The following is a 21,947-nucleotide window of genomic DNA, read 5'->3' on the forward strand; positions in this document are numbered from 1 at the left end:
TCAGCTCGACATTTTATTGGGTTTATGACACACAGATGGTTCCCGAGTCAGCGTTCGAGGCCCACGCCCCCCACGGGCTCGGGCCAGCCCCACGGGTGCTGCCTGGGCTCCTGGCCAAAGAGCAGCACCAGTGGCCACAGCGCTGGGTGGGCTGGGGTGGAGCAGGGGACAGGGCTGTCCCCAGCTCTGGTAGCAGCAACACAAGGTTGGAGAAGCAGCTTTTCCCTTCTGCCCTCGCCACAGCACCCACACATGCCACCCCAGCGGGCAGGGAGGCCAGTCCATGGCACAGCTGGCAGCAGTGGCCCCAAGGCCAGGGGGATGAGGCACATGGGGCCCTTGGGGGTGGTGGCACCTCCAGTCCCCAGTGCTGGCACAGCTGAGGCCCAGGGGGATGCTGGAAGCAGCTCCCAGGGTGAGAAGCTGCAAGTTCAGTCCCTGAGCCCCCTGGGCTGAGCCCCCCGACTCGGGGCACTGGTGGGAGATGGTTGGGAGGAGCCTGGCTGAGGTGCAGGAGTCAGGCAGGAGGCACCAGAGCAGCCCTGGCACTTGTTAGCTGATGCTGCCACCCTTCAGGCTTTTACAGGACACTGTCCCCAGCTTGGTCAGGAAGTTTCTCTGCTTCCACTGTGCGACACAATCCTCAGAGATGTGGAAATCAGCCTGGGGAGCACAACAAGGAGGCAGGGTCAGCCCTGGGAGGGTCCATCTCCTCCACAGCTTTGCTGAGGAGGCAAACAGCCCATCTGGGGTCACTCAGAGGTAGGGACAGTGTGGCCGTGCTGGATGGAACTCCCAGCTCTTCCCAGTCCTCACCTGCAGCTTCTCAAAGACTTTTTTCTTGGGTTTAAGCTCCTCATCAGGCTCCCCACCCTCGTAGCCCTCCACGTAGATGCGTTCCCCGGCGCAGCACCCGGCTGGGGGGTCCAGGGGTTCCACCTGACGGGGCTCCCCCATGCTGAGGAGAGGTGTGGAGACAGCAGGGTCACCCAGAGTCACCAAGAGTCACCCCAGTCACCCAGAGTCACCCCAGCTGCCCCTCTGCACCCCGAGGCACGAGGGGTGCTCCATCCCTGCTGTCCCCTCTGTCCCTCTGTACCTGGAGGCACACAGCACCATGCCCTGAGACTCCACCCCCCTCATCTTCTGGGGTTTGAGGTTGCAGAGCAGCACCACCAGCCTGTCCTGCAGCTCCTCCTTGGGGACAAAGTGCACCAGGCCACTGACCACCGTGCGGGGCTCGGCCTCGCCCACGTCGATCTTCTCCACGTACAGGCTGTCGGCATCTGGGTGCTGCCAGGGGGAGCAGGGTGGGAATGGGGTGGCACAGAGGGTGGCAGTCCCCCCCAGGCACACCCCAAATGTCACCACGTGGGAAGGTTCCTCCCCTCTCTCCCCATACCTTCTCCACGCTGATCACTTTGCCCACACGGATGTCCAGCCGGGATGGGATCACGTCCTCTGGCTCGGAGTTCTTGGTGCCCTTCTCTCCAGGCTCTGCAGGGTGAGAAGGGTCACAACACTCAGCACAAAGCCAGGGAGGTGTTCAGCCCCAAACGCAGGCCCTGGGGGGAAATTCCCTGCAGGGAATTCCATGTTTGTCCCTATCCCAGAGAGCAGTCCCTCCTGTGCTGCCTTTCCTCACCTTTCCCAATGCTCTCCACAGCTGTTTTTGAGCCTGGAGCTTCAGAACTTTTCTCTGATCTCAACTCCTGGAGGGACTCTGTCCCACTCAGCCCTGCATGGCCAGGGCTCCTCTTCCCTGAGCTCCCAAGGCCCCACTTCCCAGGCTCCCAGCCCCTCCTTACTGGCTTTGGATGGGGTGGGATAAGCGGCGCTGCTCAGCTTCTTCAGCTCTGGGCAGTTGAATTTCTCTCTGATGGGGTCAAGCAGTTTGTTCAGGGCCACTTCTACGGAGTTCTTCAGGTCTCCAGGGTGCACAACCTGTGTCAGGACAAAGATGTTCCTGTCTGAGGCCACGGGGGTGGGAAGATGAATCCCAAACCCTTGACCTGATTCCCCTTGGAGATGAGAAGTTTCTGGACACTTCTGCCTCCAGCCTCTGCTGGGAAGAGCTGGGAAGGGTTAAACTGCTGCTCTGCTCCAGGATGTGGCTGATGTGGTGCTGTCCTGACCTCACACCCTTCACTCATCTTTTCTTCCCCAGGCTCTCCTGGCTGGGAGCATCCCACATCAGCAGGCCACACTCCACAACTCTTCCCAGCACAGATTTCCATCTCCCAGCACTCCCAGATGACTCCCAGGAACCTCAGGCAGAAGGTTCAGTCCCTCCCAGCACTCACCTGCTCAGCAAAGTCCTTCTCCAGGGCCTCGTAGGCAGTGTAGGTTTTGTTTCCTCCCCATTTTTCCTCTCGCAGGACCACAAACTCTGGGAAAAAACAGGTTTTAAAGCTCAGATGAACTCAAGGCTCAGATAAACCACCCAAGAGCAGGGACAGGGGAGGTGGCACTGAGGGGCAGCCTTGTTTCAGGGGACACACTCCTGTCCCCTCCCCTCACCCATGCCCCAGTGTGGTGAGCCCCTCACCTGACTTGAGGGGGAAGAGAACGTGCTTGATGAAGGACAGGACACCGTTGTTCTCCACGTTCCCTGGCTCACAGAAAGCCTTCTTCAGCTTCTTCTTCACATCCTCCTTGCGGTCCAGAAGATCAATCTTGGAGTCCTGCAGCAAGAGATTTACTTCCTCAGCCCTCCACCCAAGCTTTGGCCCAGAAAATTCATGCTGGAATTGCTGCACCTACTTAGAACCTCCTGAGTGTGGAGGGAGAGCTCACCTTGTCTGGGGTGGTTCCCTCTCAGCCCTCAGCCACCAAGCTGTCCCCCCAGAGCCCCCTGAGCACAGCCAAACCCAGGACCAACCTCTTCTGACGAGCTCATTTTACTGCCTGTCAGCCCAGGAACCATTGGGTTCATCAAATGGATGCGCTTGGCATAGCCCAGGGAAGGGAGGTACTGGGAAAACACAAGGAGGTAAATCAGAGACAACCCTAATTCAGCTTTAACTCACAATCCCTGTTTGCTCCTGGCTCCAGAACTTTGGGATCTGGGATAACAGGACCCAGGAAGGGCAGAGTCGCACAGGGATGTGTGGCTGCACAGAGCACAGGAGCAGCAGCAGAGAGAGCTGTGACATCAACCAAAATCCCACACACTTCTCCCAGTGGATCTGGGAGGGGCCAAGCCCTCCCTCAGGCACCAGTCTGGCAGAAATCCCCCCATTCCTGACCTTCTCTGCGAAGGTGAAGATCTTCCTCTGATCCACCCCTCCAAACTGTGCGTCCACCTTGAGATATTCCTCATCCAGCGCCTGTGGAGAGACACAGAGCCTTGAGGCCAGACCCAAAACAGTCCTGGCCTGTCCCTCAGCCTCTCCTGGGCCACTCCCAGCCAGGGAAGGACGAGAACATTCCAGACTGTTTGCTGAACAGCAGCCCTGTGCTCAGGCCAGGCTTTGTGCCACCGCCAGGTGTGACATTGGTGACCTTGACACTCAGCCCCAAACACCCCTGTGGCTCTGGCTCTGCCAGCACCCCCCTGCACACCACACCTGCCTCACCTGCAGGCCTGGGTAGAGCAAACCACTCAGCAAGGGATGCTCCACCTGCTTCACCACCTCTGCCCCTGCCTTTTTGGCATCGTGCTGCGTCACCACAGAGGAGAGGCGGTACACGTCCAGCGTGTACTCCCTGTGGGGGGACAGCAAGGGACAGCACTGTCACCACTGGGCACGGGGACAGCTCTGAGAGCTGAGAAGGGACCTCCAGACACTCAGCATCAGCAGAGCTGCAGGTGAGGCTCTCCCTGGACTCACTTGCTGAGCTGGTAATCAGTGCCCCGCACAAATCTGAGCTTCTCCAGGGGCACCCCGATGCTCTCCAGCATGGCTTTGATGACGTGCTCGTAGTAGCGGGTGCGCAGCTCCAGCAGCTCCCACGGAGCTTTCATGTTGTCCAGGTAGGCGTGGAGGTCGGCAAAGAGGATTGTCACCTAGCACAGGGGACAGGAGGTGTCACCTGGGTCAGGGGAACCGCCCCTGCTGATGGTGACAGCACGGTGACAATGCGGTGACAATGCCCCACCTCACAGCCAGCCTTCAGGAAATCTGCGATTTTGGACATGGGCACGAAATAGGCCACGTGGGGCTTGCCGGTGGTGGCTGTCCCCCAGTAGATCTTCAGCTCTCGCTCCTTCAGGATGGCCATGAGCTTGTCCTCGCCCAGCACCTCCTGTCAGAGGCCAAACACACCCAGCTCAGGGCTGGGCACGCAGGGACAAACCCCGCTGGGTGCCCGGGCTCCGCACACGGCGTGTCCATCCCGGGGTTTGCTCTGCCTCAGATCCCCCTACGCCCTGATCCTACCCCGTTCCTCCCTCCTGGACCCCAATCCTGCCGTATTCCCCTCGATCCAGCCCCGGCACCCGGACCCCATCCTGCCCCAATCGCCCCCGCCCCGATCCAGAATCAATCAGCCCACCCTCAATCAATTCAGCCCAAATCAACCCAGCCTCAATCAACCCAACCCCAATTAACCCAGCCTCAATCACCCCAGCCACAATTCCTCCGCCCGACCCCCATCCAGCCCCGCTCGCCCCTCAGATGTCCCCGCTCGTCCCCTCGGCCCATCCGCCTCCCGGTACCTGCAGATTCCGCGTGATGAGCTGATACTTCTCCTGCGGGCCGGGTGCGGGCTCCATAGCGGCGGCTGCAGGGCAGGACACACCATTATCAGAGCCCCCCGGGATCCCCGGTTCCCCCGAATCCCCCCGGTTCCCCCCCGGTTCCCCGGCCGCTCCCACCGACCTGCCCCGGGTTGCATCAGCCCCGCTCGGCGCTCGACTGCCGCGCCTGGGCCCGCCGAGCGCCGAGCTGCCCATGCAGCGAGCGCTCCTCCAATCAGAGCGCGCCTCGCGCGGCGCGGACCCCGCGCTCCGCCAATCAGAGCGCGCCTCGCGCCCGTGGGGGCGTGGCCTTGGCGCCGTTAAGATGGCGGCGGGTGAGCGCCGTTCCCGCCAGGCCCGGCCGAGCCGCGGGCGCTGCTTTGTCTCAGCGAAACTTAATTTGTTTTCGTTTATTTTAGGGGGTTTTACCCCTTTTTTTTTCAAGGATCGGGGGGCTCTCTGTCATCGGGTGGGCCGGGAGGAGGAGCCGGGGGCGGGGCGGGTTTGGCCCCGCCTTGGGGCGGTGCCGTTGAGGCGCCGGTTGGGCGGTGCCCGCTGAGGGACGGGCGGGTCCGTGAGGGAGAGAGGCGGGGGCGGTGTTGGCTTCACCCTCGGTGAGGGGAAAAGTGCAGATTAGAGCCTGCTGAGGTTTTTATCTGGGCAGGGAAAGGCTCCACCGTGACCCAAGTGCAGGTTTTTAGTGCCTAAAGGGGCTCCAGGAGAGCTGGAAAGGGATGTGGGACAAGGGGGAATGGCTTCCCACTGCCAGGGGAAAAAATTCCTCTCTGTGAGGGTGGTGAGGCCCTTAAATGTAATTCTCAGGGAATTTGTGGCTGGAAGTGTCCAAGGTCAGGTTGGAGCAACCTGGGACAGTGGAAGATGTCCCTGCCCTGGTGTCACACTTTCTGTCCCTTCCAACCCAAACCATTCTGGGATTCCATCTTTAGGAGCTGAATTATCACACTACCACACTCCATAGGACTCAATCCAGACGTGTTCTTGTGTGGGTTTTGTGCACACACAGCTGATTGCTGAGGTGTTTTTTTCCTACAGCACAATTCTGGAAGTGTCCATTTTCATTATTTAGGCAGAATGACAAGAGGAAGCAGCAGAATTGCCCAGGTTTCATTCCTGGAGTGTGTAACCCTCCCTTTTTTTAAACAGCAGTCAAGACAAAAGACATTCCTTTAAATCCTTGCTCAAAGAGGGCAGGAAATACCTTTCCTTAGTCCAAATTCCCCTGCTGGGTGAGAGTCAAGTGCAGGGCTTTCAGGTCCAAAGATTCCTTTTGGGATGAGTCCTCACTCTGAGGGGAAACAGGGTTTGTTTGTGAATACTTTGGAACTATTGAATTTTACAGGAAGGTTCTTTATCTGATGATCTTGGATTATAATGAGGATTTTGTGTGAGTGTCTCAGTGACTAATTCCCTGACAGGGTTCCTCTTCCTTTGCTCAGCTTTTCCCAACCCAAAAAAAGATTTTAAAAAATGTGTTTATTTATCTCTGAAGGGCAGAGGTGGGGAGTTGAGACATCTGGAGGTTTTATTTAATGTTTTGCAGTTTAAGGCTGTAATTTGGGATTCCTGGGGTCTGCTGTGAAGGACTGACAGCAGTTTGGGAAAAGAGGGGGTTTTCAATCATTGGGATTTCCGCTGGTGCTGCATGAGGGAACACTCAGGGATGAAAACAGAGATCAAATTGTGAGAAATCCCTGTTAAATTCCAGCATTTTGAGGATCCTGTCACTGAGGATGTCGCTTTTGCTGGCAGGTTGGAGCTGACTCCTGCTGGTTCCCCCTCTGCAAGGGCTGACCAAAGGCCACCAGCAGCACCTCTAGAGCTGGAAGCAGAGCTGCAGGAAGCCATGGGAGACAGTTGCCCTCCTTCCCCTGGGCTCAGTCAGGGATTCAGGCAGGAGCCAGTCCCCAGGAGCAAGCGGCTGTCGGATTCTGCGGTGCAGGTGCAGGCCCTGCAGTCAGCTAAGAAAGCCTGCGTGCTGAGCCGTGGCTGCAGCACTCCAGATCCAGCAGGGAATCTTCTGCTCCCTTCCCCAGGCTCTGGCTGCTCCCTTTTTCAGGATGAGAGTGGCCAGGATGAGCTCGGTGCCAGTTTCTCTGTCTCCAAGTACGACGACGTGGCCATTTCCCTGGACATCAGCAGGTGTTTCGACGACAGCGAGCTGGATGATTCCCTGCTGGAGCTGTCAGGCAGCGAGAAAGGGAATTCTCCCTTTGATTACACCGAGGAAGAGATCCAGGAAATGCTGGCAGATGATTCCATGGAAGCTGAGCAGCAGCAGCACCTCGCTGGTAAAAGCCAAAGTGGGAGCGGGGAGAGCGACAAGGCTGAGAGCACCGTGGGGACATCGGTCAGTGAGGTCACAGAGGAGCCAAAGGAACCTCAGGGGCATTCCTCAGGCAGCTCTGGCTGTGATCCTGCCTTTCTGACTGCTCTGGATGGGGCCCAGCTGCAGCAGGAGCTGGACCTTGACCTGCAGGAGCTGCTGAGCCTGAGCCCATTCGCTGCCGCCTGCTCTGATGAGGCTCTGGAAGAAAATAACCTGGAAAGAGAAACTTTGGATGCAATGATAGATGATTGCTTGGGATATTCCTCTGCTGCTGGGAGGTGCATTCCTGAGAAATCCTCAGAAGGGGTGATGCCTAAAGGCCAGGAAAGCCTGGCTCAGGATTGCCCAGGAAGTTCTGTGCCCTCATCTGACCTTCCCTGTGGCCAGAGCACAGGGGATGAGAGTCCAGCATCTGTGTTGCCACCAAAAAAAGAACTTCCCAAAGCAGCAACGAGCTGTTTCTCAAGGAAATCAGGCTCTCCAGAGGATGCTGAAGGGGAACCCACAGGAGCTGAGCAGCCACCAGGCAGCACTAAAGTAAACTCACATCTTCATTTTTGTAACTTGAATTGTTGTAATCCCATCCCTTTAGATTTGTCCATTTGCACATAAGTGCTTTGTTTATACAGGGGAGGTTTTTCAAGTAGATTTTTATATAGCTCTAAAAGCAAAACTTACATGGAAGTGTTTTATTACACATTCATCCCCTTTTTCCTTCCCTTTCCAGTTAAGTGACACAACTGTAGGCCAGACTGGGCAGGAAGAGCCACTCAGAGGGAAAAAAAGTGGCAAATTAATTCTTATCCCACAGAAGGAGGAAGAAAGGTAATTTCTTAGGAAATCTGTACTTTAGAAACCACCCCAGCTCTTTCCTCCATCACTCTGTTGCCCGTGGGTTTATTTTTATTTTTAAATAAAACGAAACAGTGAGGAAACAATAAATATTTCACCCCGATACTAGAAGAGGGGGAAGAACATCGGGAAATGGGGAAGGAGGTGGGTCAGGCAGTTTAGAGCCGTGATCTGCAGGCAGGAGAGGAGATGTTTGTGTCGCTCTGGCTGCTGCTCCCGGAGCTGCTCCCTGCAGGTGGCAGCAGCAGAGCGGCTCGGGATGTTGCTCCTGCTCTCCCCCGCTCCTGGAGGTGGCACATCGGGGCTTTTCTCCGTGAAAAAGTGTGAAAAAGCTGCTTTTGAGAGCTCCCTGTGGTCAGCAGGGCAGTGACCGGCTGCATGTTTGATCTTTGCAGCTTTACTCAAATAAATACTTTTATTTTTTCAATCCCGAGAATATAATGTCTGCCACAATTCTGCCGGGCTCTTTGCCCTCTATGTAACCTAATTTAACAAATAACCTAAAAAAAAAATTAACACAATTTATTATTTTCAAGGTTGAAACAACGGATCTGCATTTCAGAAGCACAGCCTGAGCAAAAGAAACGTTTCTCTCCAGGCTGTGCCAATCCAAGTGAGGAAAAGTGTGGCTATTACCTCAGGTAACCCCAGGTGGGATGGGATGAGGCTGGTGGGGAGGAAAAATTGATCTCCTGGCTGGCTGGACTTGAATTCTTTGTTTGGAGTGTGTTTTCAGAGGGGAAAAAAAAGTACCTGGGGCATTTTTGTGCACTGCCATGCACAAATTTCCTGCACAGGAATCAGCCTGGCTCTAGGGCTGGCTCAGAGGAGTTTTAGAAATATCTGGGAAATATTTGGAAGGGTTTTGGTGTGGGAATGCTCCTAAAGCAGGTTTGTATTCCCTGAGAAAAGCAGAGCTGAGCTTTGGCTTGTTCTGTTGGGTATTAACTTGGTCCTGTGAGTTCACAACTATCCCAAAATCATCAACATTGGGAAAAAAACCTCCAAAAACATCAAATTCCCACCTGATCACCAGCCCAGATCACTGAGTCCAGTCCTTCCTTGGACGCCTCCAGGACTCCACCACCTCCCTGAAACCTGTGAACTGGGGCAATCTTGAGCTCAAATGCTGAGATTTGGGCTCAGACTGGGGAAATCTTGTGCTCTGGGGAAATCTTGAGCTCAAGTGTTGGGACTTGGGATCAGACTGGAGCAATCTTGAGCTCAAGTACTGAGATTTGGGATCAGGCTGGGTAAATCTTGAGCTCAAATATTGAGATTTGGTCCCAGACTGGGGGAATCTTGAGCTCAAATGCTGAGATTTGGGCTCAGACTGGAAGAATCTTGAGCTCAACTGCTGAGATTTTTCCCACTCTGGGGGAATCTTGAACTCAACTGCTGAGATTTGAGTTTATTTCTGACACTTTCTCTGTGTTGCCTCAGTGGTGTCATCCAAGAGCCACCGACTGTGTGGGTTTGCAAAGGAAGGTGTTGCAAAGAGCAGGTTTGGATTTCAGCTCATGGGTGGCAGCTGATGGGTAGGACTGGGATCTTCTGAGAGACAAAATATTCTGGTAGCTTCCAGCCACGGCTCCCTGTGGTTATTTTGAGTGTCCATGGGTGCAATAATTGCCATTTCTTGTGAGGCACAAGGAGCTGGCAGTGGTGTGTGTGGAGCCTGCACTCAGGCAGGCAGCAGGAACAGCTGCATAGCCACAGGGCTGCTTCAGAGGATGAATCCAGCATAAGTAATGCAGAGGGGACGAGGCAGGCAGAGCTAAAATGGCCTTGTTTTCTCTTGCTTTCAAATTAAAAATGCAAGACGTATGTCGTGAGTCACAAAAAATCAGGCAGGAGCTCTAAAGGAGCCAGGCTGAGGAGTGAAATGGAGCTTTCTTCTGCTGGGGAAGAACATTGTCTGTGATGCACACAATTTGATTTTCTTATTAGTGCAAAGCTTTCTTATTCCAAATAGCTGTAGGCTTGGAATTCAGCCCAACAGAGAGCGTGGGTTCTGCCAGTTGTCCCAGGTGAGGAGCTCCTGGCTGTGACCTGGGTGCTGCAGCAGAGCCCTGCCTGTGCCATTTGCATAGGAAATGCTGAGTGATCCCAAGGAATTCATGAAGGAAAAAATCAGCAGATTTAGAGCCAGCAAGGGAATTCCTTCTGGGAAGGAACTAATATATTGCTGCTGCAAATCTTCAGCTCTGTTTTGAGTTGCAAATCTCCTGGCATTTGTCTCAGGGTAATGTTTGCTTTGCTATCCCATCTTTTACATAATCTGTCTGTTCTTCCTTGGATTCTGGCTCTTGCTGCTGTGCTGTCTGAGGGAATTCCAGGCTGGCTGCATGACAGATTTTGTCTTTTCCTTTATCTGCATGGTGGCTTGCACTTGCAGGAAATACAACTTTCATATATTTAAATACAACTTCAATATATAAAAAAATCCATTTTTCATATATACCTTTTATATCTGCATATGTCTCATATATATTCTTCTACTGAGTGATTGATATTCTTATATTGGGTGATTGAGTGCTAAAAGTCACACTGACTAGTTGGAAAAAAATGCTTTTATATTCAGAATAAACTTCTCACATTGAGCCATCTCCAGTGTTGGAGACAACCCACTTGTGCTTCCTCATTCTGCTTTCTAGATGTTATTAAATCCTAATATATTCATTTATTTGCAGCTTCCCCTAAGAATTTAAATGCTGCTGAAGCTGTGCTGGAGCAGATGTAAAAATGAGCTGTGATTTGAGCATCTGCTTGGCAATGGGGGGCTGATAATTGACCACACAAGATTTCTGCCAGCTGACCATTTGTCAGGGTTTGCACTTTGTTATTGCCCTTTATCCTGCAGTAAATGGAATTATTTCCTTCCTGATGAGATCCTCCTTAGCAATTCTGGGGCTGGATCAGCTACACAAATAATGAGGCTCCTAAAACTGTGTAATTTGGAGCAGAAGCACAGAATGGGCTGGGTTGGAAGGGACTTTAAAGATCGTCCTGTTCCAACCCCTGCCATGAGCAGGAACCTTCCACTGCTCCAGGCACCTCTGGGAGGCTGAGCTGGCTCCTGTCTGACCTCCATCCATTTGTTTTTCCCAATCAGGAATGTGCTTGCTAGAGGTTTTTGATGCTTTTTAAAAATTCTATCAGACATCTCACAACCTGGTAGAAACCTGATAAATTATTTCCTTGGATCTCCCCGGAATCAAAGGGAGAGGAGGAGGAAATACCTTATAAAGAGGCACAAACCATCTGGTTTTACTGTAATAACAAAGATCAATATCTTAAAAAAAAACAGACAGTGTGTTTAAGGTGATGGAAAGGGAGAGCAGTGTCAGGGAACAGATGGAGAAACAAATCTGTGAAATACAAATGAACTCTTTGCTAGCAGATTCTGCCTTGAAAGACTCTGGGCTCTTGATTGATGCTGAACTGGCTGAGGGGAAAAAAACCAACTTAATCTTGAAGCAGTTTTTACCTGCCCAAATTAATTTTGCTTGGATGGAGAGCAGGCAGGGAGAGTGCAGGGCTGGGGCTGTGCTGACATGAAGGAAGAATTCCATTTAGTGTCTGAGCTCAGGAGGGAGATTTCACTTCAGAGCAAATGAAATCCACCTCCAAACCCTAAATTTCAAGAGATATGGGATGGGGTAGGAATTGATAAATTGGATTTCTAAGTTTATGGTGAGGGGAGTGAGAAGTTCCCTGGGTTCAGACTGTGATACTCCAGGTCCAGGAGTGGCAAAGCTGAAATAATCAGAGCTCCTCATTTCTAAAGGAGTTAAACTTGCCTGAAAACCTCATCCCAAATCTGTGGTTGGGTCTTGACTGTTGTGGAAGGAATGAGGATGTGCCCAAGAAGAAAGAGCTCCAAAGGTTTTAAACAATGTTCCTGAGTTTATCCAACTCCCTTTCCTCAGGCCAAAAGGAGCCCTGGGGTGGATGGTCAGGCACTGGGATAAATTCCTCCAAATATTTATTGGGATTAATCTGCCCCTGGGACTTCCCCTCTTGGAGAGGAGCTCCAGTCTTTTCCTGGAGTGAGTCAGGGTGAGTTTGTCCAAGTCCTTGTTTCTCCTCAGGGGTGAAAAGTGCATCCTTGGCAGTAGGAAATGTTCCCTCTGTTTTTATCACCTGTTTCACCTCTGACTCAGAAGGTCAAGGAGGGAACTGAGATGTAAGAAGGCTCCAAATCTGTAAAAAAAGTCTTGATTTCTTCTACCCTCACTGCAGACAATGGGAACAAGTGAGAGCTTGTCTTGGAGAACCTCCCTCCCTCCCAAACAACCCGTGGGTTTCTCCAGAAAAACTTCTAAAAATCCCTCCTAGAAGAACCAATTTGTGGCAAGGAGTTGTTCCTTTGGGTAAATAGGAGCTGACCCTGCACTTTCTGAAGGGATTGCTGGGAAGGAGTTCCCTGGGAAGGAGCAGTGACTGCAGCATGGAAAATCCTTGGAGTTTGGACTGGGCAAGGACACACTCTGTGCTGAGAGAGCCCCTGGGAAGGGCAAAATTCCAGGGAATTTCCCTGAGCTCTGAGTGCAATCCAGCTTTGGCTGGAGCCCTTCAGGTCATTGCCTGTTCTTGCTGAGCACTGAAAATAAAACAACCCAAGTGCCAGGCAGATGTTCCTGCTCCAAACCAGATGTTTTTTGCAGGAGTGACCCCCATGGTTGGTTTTTGCTTTGAAAACCAGGTGGTTTTGCAGTTTAAAAACGTGATTTCCTGAGTTAGGCTCATCCCTGTGCATAAATAAGATCAAAATAAGGCAGAAAATTTGTTTTGTTTTGGTTTTTTTTTGTTGTTTTTTTTTTTTTTTTTTTTCAAAACACAGATGGAGCAAAGCTTTGTAGCACTCTGAAGCCTGCAGATAACCAAGCCCCTTGAAGTAGTTTGGCTTTTAATTTTGCTTTTCTGAGGCTGCCTAAAGTTTGTGGGGTTTTGTCTTGCTATTTCAGAAGGTGCAAATGAGAGGATTTAAGGTGGGTGCAGCACTGGTGAGGAAAATTTCCTTTTTGTTTGAAGTTGAACCTTCAGCCTTTTTGGTGGGCCAGGGAAAAGGAGCTTTGCAAAGAAGGGGATGAAGCACCAGGCAGAATTCCTGAAAGGAACTTTGATGTTCTCACTTCTCAAGGTGCCTTCTTAGGATGTGGTTTCACTTTGAAAACCTCCTACCAAGAAAATCATGAGCAGCAAGGAAATGGAGATTTGTTCTCAGTGATCCAGCCTCATCCAAAAGCTCCTCTCATGTTTATTTTAATTTTTGACCGACTTTTTTTTGGCAGAAATTCCCCAAATTCCAATTCATATCCAATGGGTGAACAAGAACTTGGCCAAGCACCAAAATTTCCAGAGAATTCCTGAACACTTCCAGTGTAACCCCATTGGATTTTGCTGCTGAGGGGCTGTTCTGGTTCTTGTTCTGCATTTAGAGGTGTTAATTGGTCTGGATTTTCAGTGGTTTTAAGTTCCATTTGTAACTTCTTCTGCAAAAGCATTTCACAAGATTTGCACTTGAGTTTATAAATATTTTGCAGCTTTTAGATTTTCATCATTTTCTTCTTTCTTGTGCTACTGAGCAACTCCAAATGAGCTGGAGGTGAATAGGTTGATCTTCCCAGGGGTGCCAGCAGAGCCTTGTGACTCCTTTAGGTATTTATAGGTGGAATTTTGGAGAGCAAATTAAGTTTATTCAGGCAGCAAATCATCTCATATTTTTATCATCAAAACTGATTATTTTTGGAGCTGCTTTTGGCTCGTGTGATCTTAAAGAAACCAAAATTTTGGCTCAGTACTGATGGTTTTTAACATTGTGCTTCATAGATTTTATTCTGTGGCACCCAGAGTGGCACAAGAAAACAGGTAAAGTTTCTCTCTGCCCTGAATGTGCAGTGACTGAGAATGGAAATTATTTATCCAAAGGATCAGCAGTGAAGCTTGGAGCAGAGCCTGGCTGCACAAACTCCCAGATATCCCAGATCCAGGCAGGAAGGAGCCCATGGACAGAACTTTTGGGGTTGGGGCATGGCCAGTGCCAGGGTTCTGTGATGTGTCAGGTCCTTGGTGCCACCAGAGCCTCTCAGGTGACTTTTCCCTCTGTAATTTGTATTTACAGAGAGCTTTGCACTGAGTGAGGAGGAGAAATCCCTTGGAAGCACATAAAGATTCATGGCTTTTAAACCAGTGAACCTCACCAATTAATTTATTGAAAAAAGGAATAATTTACCTGTGGTCTGGGGACAATTTCAACTGTCAGGGAGGTGCTGATGGTGGAGCAGCAGCAGGGCAGGAGGGGATTTGTGTTCTTTGGGAGTGTAAAACTCTGCCATGAAGCAGCTCTGCCCTTTGGGAAGGATTTAAGCTTCTAAATTTGCAGCTTTAGTGCTGCAAATTTCCTTCTTTGACATTGCAAATGATTCACATCTGAATGGTGGAGAGAGGAAGGAGAAATTGTGGATTAAGCCAGCATGGAAGGACAGAGTGTGTTTGCTGTTAGAGATCAGCCAAGGGCCCTGCTGATTATTTTTGCTGTAGTAGAACCCAGTGATATCAATAAAAACTGCAATAAAACTGGCTTTGTGCAAGCCCTGATGAAATGCCTCACAATTAAAAATTTAATAGTGTTCATCAATGTATTGCAGCCAGCCAACAGCAGCTGGAAAACAGTGAGGCTGAAATGAAATCACTGTGTGGTTTTTTGTTGTGTTTTTTTTTATTTTTTTCCTGCCTTCCTCTCAAACTAACCAGTAAGGAGGAAGAAATTCCATCCTGAAATGGGAAATAGTGAAAGCTGATAATATTGTCCCTTTGGTTTGGGAGGATATTTAGGTGCAGAACAGGTCTGGATGGCATAAATAGATTTTATTTAGCAGTTGGTGGCATTAAAGGTGGGGGGGTTTGTGAGTTCAAAAGGACAAGGATGCTGCAAAGTGTCAAACGGCATCATGGGGCTCTGTCATTATTGTCACTCAATGGTTCTGCATCCAGATTCCAAGGAAAAAGAGATTTTTGGTTTTTTTTTTTCCTGGCTGCCAGCTTTGCTGCCTCCATCTGGGAATCTGAAATTCAAGCTGTGCCTTCCCCGGCTCTGTCACTAATAATGAAGATTCTTCATTTGGAACTTACTTAACCAAAAATTGAGGCTGAAGGAGAATCCAGCTCCTTTTTTCCTCCAGACGTGTGGGCTGCAGCACCACCAAGGGGGAACAGCATCATTTGAATGCCTGAGGTCACCAGACAATTCAATAGACACCAGATTTGTGGAGGAAACAGAAGATATTTTTGCATAACAAGCGCGTTGATCAGGCAGCTTTTTAACAAACGCTGGAAAAGCTGATGGAATTTGGTCAGCTCTGCTTCCAGACGAGGCGGTAATAGCTCATTACGCGTCGTTAGGAAGCTTTCCTTTTTTTTTTTTAATTTTTTTCTTTTTTTGCTGCAAATCTGGGGGAAATTACATTTGGTGGAACATATGGTGTCATCTTCAGCTCTCTCCTCGGGAAGCACAGACCTCGAAGAGGTGGGGGAAAAATGGATGTGCAGCTGTGACATTGGCTTTGGAGCGATGTCACCTTTCACGTCTTTTGGCAAACACTGCCATCCTCTCCTTCTCCTTTCCCTTGGCATCTCCATTACCAGCTGAGATTGTGCTAACACTTTTCCTCCGTGTAGGTGTTTCCTCCTCGCTTTCTATTGAATCCAAAAGCCTCGTGTTCCCGGTTTTTTTTTATTCCCTCGGTGCCTGGTGGCCCGGGGGAGGGGGTGACAAGTGGCTGGGGCTGTGTTGTGAGTTGGGAAGGACACGCTGTGCAGGATTGTTTGCTCCACACTTCCTCCCTCGGCTCCTCTTTGCTAAACTCGTGGGGGAGGAATCTATTGGCTAAATTGTACTTGTAGGCATAATATTTCAGTGCTGGGAAGGAGGGAGGAGAGCGCTGCTTAACTCGAAACACGCCCTGGGTGTGCTGGCAAAGGGTTTTGTTTGCAGCTCCCTTGCTCCTATTGTGCCCCTGAATCTCTGCTCGGTTGGTTCTTGGAAATCACCGGGATTCATCCCGAGCCAGCTGGGAGAGCTTTGCTTTGAGACATCAGCAGGGAATGAGCCTCTCTGGGATCCCTGGCACAGCAGCCCACTCCCACTCCCTGCTTTTTAGTATTTATTGAAACCTCCTTTTTGCAGCTCCCAACAATGAGTCAAAATCAGCAGTCAGGGCAAAAAAACACGTGGGGGGACGTGGGTGGTCTGGAGGGTGTGTTGTGCTGTGGCCCAGCATGACTTCCCTCAGTGTGTCTTGGGTTTATTTTTGCTTGATCTCTTGCCTTTATTGACTGTAAAGCACCTCAGGAGTATTTTTTGGCAGCTGCTGATGAAAACGAGGCCTCTGTTCTAAAGATGGGTTTAGGACTGAACTCACACTGGGCTGACTCTCGTGGGTTACAGTGGAATTTAATACCCACACAGCAGTTAAAGCTTTGATGTTTATGACCCTCAGAACAGCAGCATTTTAAATAACTTTCTTTTTCCATAACCTTTTCCTGAAGTGTGGATTTACTCCATCACTTCAGAGTGGCTGAAAAGTTTCCTTGAAGGGAATCTCTTGAACTGAGTGGTTTGGAGTCCCTGAATTCTGAATTCTGCCAGCTCACATTTGTCTCTCCTAACAAACAACATTTACTTACTTTCCAAGCCTGTGGTTATGGGTTATCAGATGCAGGTTATCAAAATAACCCTGCCACATGTGAATATTGAACTCTGCCCCACACTGACACTTGAAATTTTATTCAGTTCTACCAAATGAGTGATCACATCTCTGTCAGGAAAGAAATAGCTTAAACCTGTCCCTAGGGAACAACAACTGTGGGAAAAAATAGGGATATGGTCTGAATTTCCAGGGACAAGTGGCTTTAAAAACAACCCCCCAAGCTGCCAAATGACCAGGCTGGATTTCCTCTGGAGCAGCTCTCCAAGGGCTGCTTGCTTGGCTGTCTGCTCCAGGATTAGGAGAGAGCATCTCCCTTATCATTTTGCACATGCTGTACCATCTGTCCTAAATCTCCCTTTGTAAGGCTCTGGGTTCCAAATTCTATTTCTTCCTTGGGAGATAACAGACGTGGCTGAAGGATTTTGCTAGGTAGGGTTGGGGTGTTATTTATGGTGCAAGGTTTTTTTTGTCCTGCAGCCAGAACCAACTCTGAACCTCCCTGGGTTTCTCCACCCAGACACTGAGAAAATATTTTAGGTTCTAGATCTGTTTAGGTTTTAGGTCTGGGAAATACAAAATCCCCCGGTTCTAGGGGATTCAGTGCTGCTGAATGAAATAATTAAATTCAGGCATTACAAGGACACAAGAGATGCCTTTAATCTTTTATTGTACATTATAAAATGTTTATTGCTCTGTCTGTATCAGAGGTGGTGACCTCTCCTTCTTGGTGATGGAAGAATATGTTCAGGCAAAGGATCCTGGAGACACTTTTGGGGTTGGCCTGGCTGGAACCGGCACACCTGCAGGAGAACTTCCCAGTGCCTTTTTCCCAAACTTTTGGGAAAAGCTGGTGACAGGGGAAGAGGAGAGATGGCAGCTTCTCACTGCCAGGCTGTTCCTTTGCAGGAATTCCCAACCCAGGCTCCTCCAAACCTTCCTCAGGCCAGCCTCTGTTGGCATTTGCTGGATCAAAGTCGGATCCTGCCTCATCCCCTAAGTGCATATGGAGTGATCTTGTGGAGGAATTAAACAACTACAGATACCCCATGGCACACTACAAAAAGTAAATCTTTTTCATGTCATGGTCCTGCATCTCCCAGCTTTCCAGAGCACCAGCAATCCCCAGGGATCCTGTCAGCTTCCAAACTTCCTAAGAGAGAGGAGAAGCCCAGCCCTTTCCCCATCCATCCTCATCCCTTTTTGGGAAGGGCTGTCTCCAGCAGACTCCTGCCATTCCAAAGGCAGAATGTGTAAGAACCAGCCCTTCCCACATAGCAACTTTACTAAAAGAAGCATTTTAAGAACTTAAGCCCTCAGAAAAAGGCCCCTCAGGCCAGAGCCTTCCACAATAAACAGCTCCTGCCCCCGGAGACCTTGCATAGCAACCGGTATCATCAGGTATTTTGTTTTTTCCTTTGTTTTTTTGTTGGTTTTTTTTTTTTGCTGACTGGCTACATTTTTATGGACCTTTTATCCCATGGTGGTGGAGTCAGGCCCAGCTGAAAATACCACAAGGAAAATGGTTGAAACTATCCTGGAAGCTAAATAACAGCTTCTGGTGTCCCCTCCTGTTGGTCTGTGCCTCAGTGTTCCCCGACTTTTCTGAGGTGAAGAGCACCAGTGTGAGAGAGGAGAGACAGCAGCAGTGGAGAATGTGCTGCAGCCTGGCTGGAGAACAACCAGGGAAATTCTCCTGCTGGAATGGAAACTGGGGGATACCTTTTTTATGTGTGTGTGTGTTTGACAAACCCACCTGCAAGACGTGTTACACGACACACATCGATGAACGAAGCGAGGCCCGAGCGCTCAGCAGCCAAAATCTGGCGTTTGCCATGAGCTTCCCTCCATTCCTGCTCAGAGAGGGACGTGCCTGGGAATACTGCCAGGATGGAGTGACAGTGAGACCAGAGAAAGACACAACAGAACCTTGTGCATTCCCAAAAAACAGGAAAACTCCCAGAAGATGGAGTGTGAGGGCGGAAAGGAGCGTGGGAGACATTGCTCCAACCCAGGTGATTCACGGATCCAGCATCACTGATTCTTCTCCATCTTCTTTGTTTGGGTGTCAGGGTTTATTTTATCTTTTTTTTGCAGGATTTCCCTTCCTGGCCAGATGTTTTGCAGAACATGGATGAGGAGGTGGATGCCAGCGAGTGACAATCACGAGATCTTGTTTTGCAAATCGCTCCGACAATGTTTCACCTCCCCAGTCATCAGGGCTCAGAGGCAGAGTGAGAGTGAGGGATGGAGTCCATCTCTCAGGTGTCAGCCTGTCATGCTTCAATGATGTTCACTGAGGGCTTGTTTTTTGGAAACTAGGAGAGAAAACAAAGGAAAAACGGATGTATGGAATGGAAAAATGACATCAGAGCTCAGCGCAGTCTGCAGGTCGTGTTTTGTGAATATTCTCATTCCCACCTCTTCATTATGATGAAAAAGAGTCAGAGTTGAGGTTTTGGGCTTGTGGGGGTCATCACTGCTTCTGAACCATCATAAATCAGTCAACTATTTAAAACACTAAATAAATGCGGTGGAGATGTAAAAAGAAACACGAAGAAGTTAAATTAACTGAAATAAGTTTGGATAAATTAAAGGCTTAACCTATTTACACTTCGACATTGTGTTACCATCTTTTCTCCTGCTGATTAACTTTCCAGTTAATTGCAGGAACTGTGTCCTCTCTGCCACGTGCTGCTGTGGGAGGACCCAAGGAACTCATTTTTTTTTTTTCCTCCAGAGATGCTCAGATCATCCAGAAATGTGGCATGAAATCTGATTTCTGGCGGCCACGCAGGATGCAGGAGGTGGGAGTGAAGCGCTGCTGTCCTGATCAGCAGAGCCGTGGGTGTGCAGGGTGTTCCCTTCCCTCATCCCTGCTGAGGGGGAGGATTTTCAACAGCATTTTTTTAGAGGGTGATTTAGCACAAAAAAAGCTCACCTTGCTGCGCAGGAGGCCCCCGCCCTGGTGCTCGGGTGTGCTGTTCTCCGAGGGGCTCTTGGCTTTCTCCTTGCTGTTGTTGGGCTCGTTGTCTTTGATGATGTCGTACTGCCTGCAGAACAGGGCGATCACCCCTGCGGGGAGAGAGCATCAGCATCACCCCAGCGAGCACAGATCCTCCCAAAGCACAGCCGGGCAGCACCTCTGCCTCTTCCCTTACTTCCATGCTCAACTACTTAGGCAGGACGACAGAAGATTCATTATATCCCAACCTCCCCGTTCTGAAGTGTTTTAAACCCTGCGTTTGGATCTCAACCAACAGCAACCCCGCGGTTCAGCGAGCCCTGGAGCTCCTGGAATTTGTGCCTGGTGAAAATGTGTCCTCTGTCCTCTGGAGCTGGAGCTGGCAGAGGAGTTTCTGAACCTGCCAGCACCTGCAAATGGGCACCGGCACAAGCTGCGAGTGGAAATTTCCTCCCCCACCCAGCCAGGCACGTGGAGAGGGAAGCAGGGGCAGCCGTGGCACGTAAGATGACTGCAAATGTCTGTCTGAGAAGCTTTTATGTGATGTTTCCACCAAATAACATCACTGCCTCTGGATTCCAGACACGTAGGTGAAGTGGATCCAGGCAGATGCTGCTTTTCCCCTCTCTGAAAAAATCTTCCTTAATAGCCAAATATGTTTAAATCTTTCAGCATCACATCGGGAACTGCTCTATAAAAGCAGTGTGGCACTTGCCCCCAGGCTTTATTGATAAACACAGTGGCCCAAATTCTTTCTTTGGGAATGTGGGTAAATGGCTGATTCCAGGAGAAAAAGCGTTAACATCTGCCACAGCCACTCCTTGTGTGATTTCTGTGGGTAAAACTGACACACAAAGAAGGAAAATGCCATGAAAAATTCCAGAAACACAAGAGCTGGGGCTTGGCTCACTCCAGAGGGCACAGACTAGTTCTGTTTGGATTTTCCCAAATATTGTGGTACAGGACAGGTTAAAAGCTGGTTAAAAGAAAGAGATTTGTGTGTATTGAGACTTCTCAAAGAACCCATTTGATGTAGAGACATTCTCCCCACACCCCTTTTGCTTTTTTAAATGTAAGTAATTTGTCTGGAAGGGAAATTGTGGGATTAGCAAATTCTTTGTTCCCAGCTGATCAAGTCTCAGATTATTCTACAGCGGGAGATGAATCAGTTGTTCAGTAACCCCATGTAATTATTCATGATTATTTTCCCTGGCAGGGCATTGAAACTGGGATGTGCACAACTAAGACATGGCATAAATGCTGAAAAAATAATAGCCTAGAGGTTCTGGAAATCTTTTTAATTCATTTTGGTTTTCATGTGATTGTTGGCTTTAGGAATAATTGCTGTCCAGTTTCTGGGGGAAAAAAATATTCTACATGGATCTGATTCAGTGTCACCTGGATTCCTCCATCCCCTTCTGTGATGGGGAAATTTCTGTGATGGGGAAATTTCTGTGTAAAATTTATATCTAAAGCTAAATCTAAATCTAAATCTGAATCTAAATTAGTAGGTGTGGAGAGCAAGATTTAAATCTCTGTTTAGCCTGAGCATTGGAGTCATAAAATATCCAGAAAATCACTGCAACCTGTAATATCTGAAGGACTCAAGGCATATCCTGTGGGATATTTGGATCCCTGGAAACATTCCAGGACAGGGCTTGGAGCAACCTGCTCTGGTGGAAGGTTGGGATGGAACAAAATGATCTTTTATGTCCCTTCCAGCCCAAACCATTCCATGATTCTGTGGCTGAGGGCATCATAATCAGGGCAGTCTGGAAAAAAATGAGATTACAGGATTAGCCATAGGGAGCTGCTTCCATCAAATCCATTTTCTGCTTCCAAACTCGAGCAAATCACAACCTAAGGCACCTTAGATATGAGAGCTCCATACTTTTTGTGGGAGGAAGATTTTTTTCCATGGTTCCACATGCAGCCAGGCATTCCTGAGGATATCCCACAGATATATGACTTTTGACAGAGTTAGGACTGACCTGCCCACATGAACAACACCACAACAATGATGAGGATTTCCCCATTAGGACTGACCTGCCCACATGAACAGCACCACAACAATGATGAGGATTTCCCCAGCTCGCAGCTGTTGGTTTTTCTTTGCCATCTCCTTCATTGTCACCTCATCTGCACAAGGGCAAAGAGATACTGTGAGACCCAAAACCCAGCTCAGAGCCTGGCTTAGGAGTGCCCCCGACCCCAGTCGGTGTGTCAGGGGCAGAGCCAGCAGGGAGAGAGTCCTGAGGCTCCTTAAGGCACTAAATTAGGATTTAGGAAGGAATTCCTCCCTGTGAGGGTGGGGAGAGGCTGGAATGGATTTTCCTGCTGCATCCCTGGAAGTGTCCAAGCCAGCTCGGGTGAGGCTTGGAGCAACCTGGG

At 49.7% G+C, this 21,947-nt stretch overlaps 3 protein-coding genes across 7 annotated transcripts in view; 1 reads left to right on the top strand and 2 right to left on the bottom strand.

Moving 5' to 3' along the window:
• YARS1 (tyrosyl-tRNA synthetase 1) lies at positions 1-5,150 on the bottom strand. The gene is made up of 14 exons (XM_056509011.1): positions 4,824-5,150; positions 4,661-4,725; positions 4,102-4,248; positions 3,834-4,009; positions 3,579-3,708; positions 3,249-3,329; positions 2,882-2,974; positions 2,549-2,684; positions 2,304-2,389; positions 1,809-1,944; positions 1,403-1,497; positions 1,100-1,293; positions 817-958; positions 1-663 (listed from the first exon to the last, which is right to left on the bottom strand). The coding sequence occupies exons 1-14, from the start codon at positions 4,837-4,839 to the stop codon at positions 553-555; spliced, it is 1,608 nt and encodes a 535-aa protein (XP_056364986.1). The 5' UTR covers positions 4,840-5,150; the 3' UTR covers positions 1-552.
• Positions 4,919-21,947, top strand: part of S100PBP (S100P binding protein) — a 22,628-nt gene continuing 5,599 nt past the window's right edge. Inside the window, exons 1-6 of one of the 5 annotated variants that reach the window (XR_008842071.1) lie at positions 4,979-5,016; positions 6,452-7,565; positions 7,756-7,853; positions 8,417-8,521; positions 17,300-18,606; positions 18,689-19,201. Coding sequence is in view for 4 of the 5 variants with exons in the window: in XM_056509017.1 (XP_056364992.1) it covers positions 6,546-7,565; positions 7,756-7,853; positions 8,417-8,521; positions 17,300-17,591 (1,515 nt within the window). In the remaining variant the exon portion in view is untranslated. Of the gene's footprint in view, positions 5,017-5,218; positions 5,296-6,407; positions 7,566-7,755; positions 7,854-8,416; positions 8,522-17,299; positions 18,607-18,688; positions 19,210-21,947 lie in introns of those variants that run through there. The other 4 variants (XM_056509018.1, XM_056509017.1, XM_056509019.1 and 1 more) reach the window with 4 other exon arrangements.
• The window catches only part of FNDC5 (fibronectin type III domain containing 5), a 13,148-nt gene continuing 10,025 nt past the window's right edge, over positions 18,825-21,947 (bottom strand). The window contains exons 4-6 of the mRNA XM_056509031.1: positions 21,603-21,695; positions 19,533-19,666; positions 18,825-18,909 (exon numbers count right to left, since the gene is read on the bottom strand). Of these exons, the coding sequence (XP_056365006.1) occupies positions 18,868-18,909; positions 19,533-19,666; positions 21,603-21,695 (269 nt within the window). The 3' untranslated portion in view covers positions 18,825-18,867. The remainder of the gene's footprint in view (positions 18,910-19,532; positions 19,667-21,602; positions 21,696-21,947) is intronic.

This window comes from Oenanthe melanoleuca, chromosome 23 (genome assembly GCF_029582105.1).
Source record: "Oenanthe melanoleuca isolate GR-GAL-2019-014 chromosome 23, OMel1.0, whole genome shotgun sequence".
In the NCBI taxonomy this organism is placed as follows: Eukaryota; Metazoa; Chordata; class Aves; order Passeriformes; family Muscicapidae; genus Oenanthe; species Oenanthe melanoleuca.

Excerpts from the sequence above, each read along its gene's own strand:
- YARS1 (XM_056509011.1), bottom strand. Across the intron at positions 3,709-3,833 it reads ACTGATTACCAGCTCAGCAA|GGAGTACACGCTGGACGTGT; the intron begins GTGAGTCCAGGG and ends GTCCCCCCACAG. Across the intron at positions 1,945-2,303 it reads AGAAGGACTTTGCTGAGCAG|GTTGTGCACCCTGGAGACCT; the intron begins GTGAGTGCTGGG and ends GTCCTGACACAG.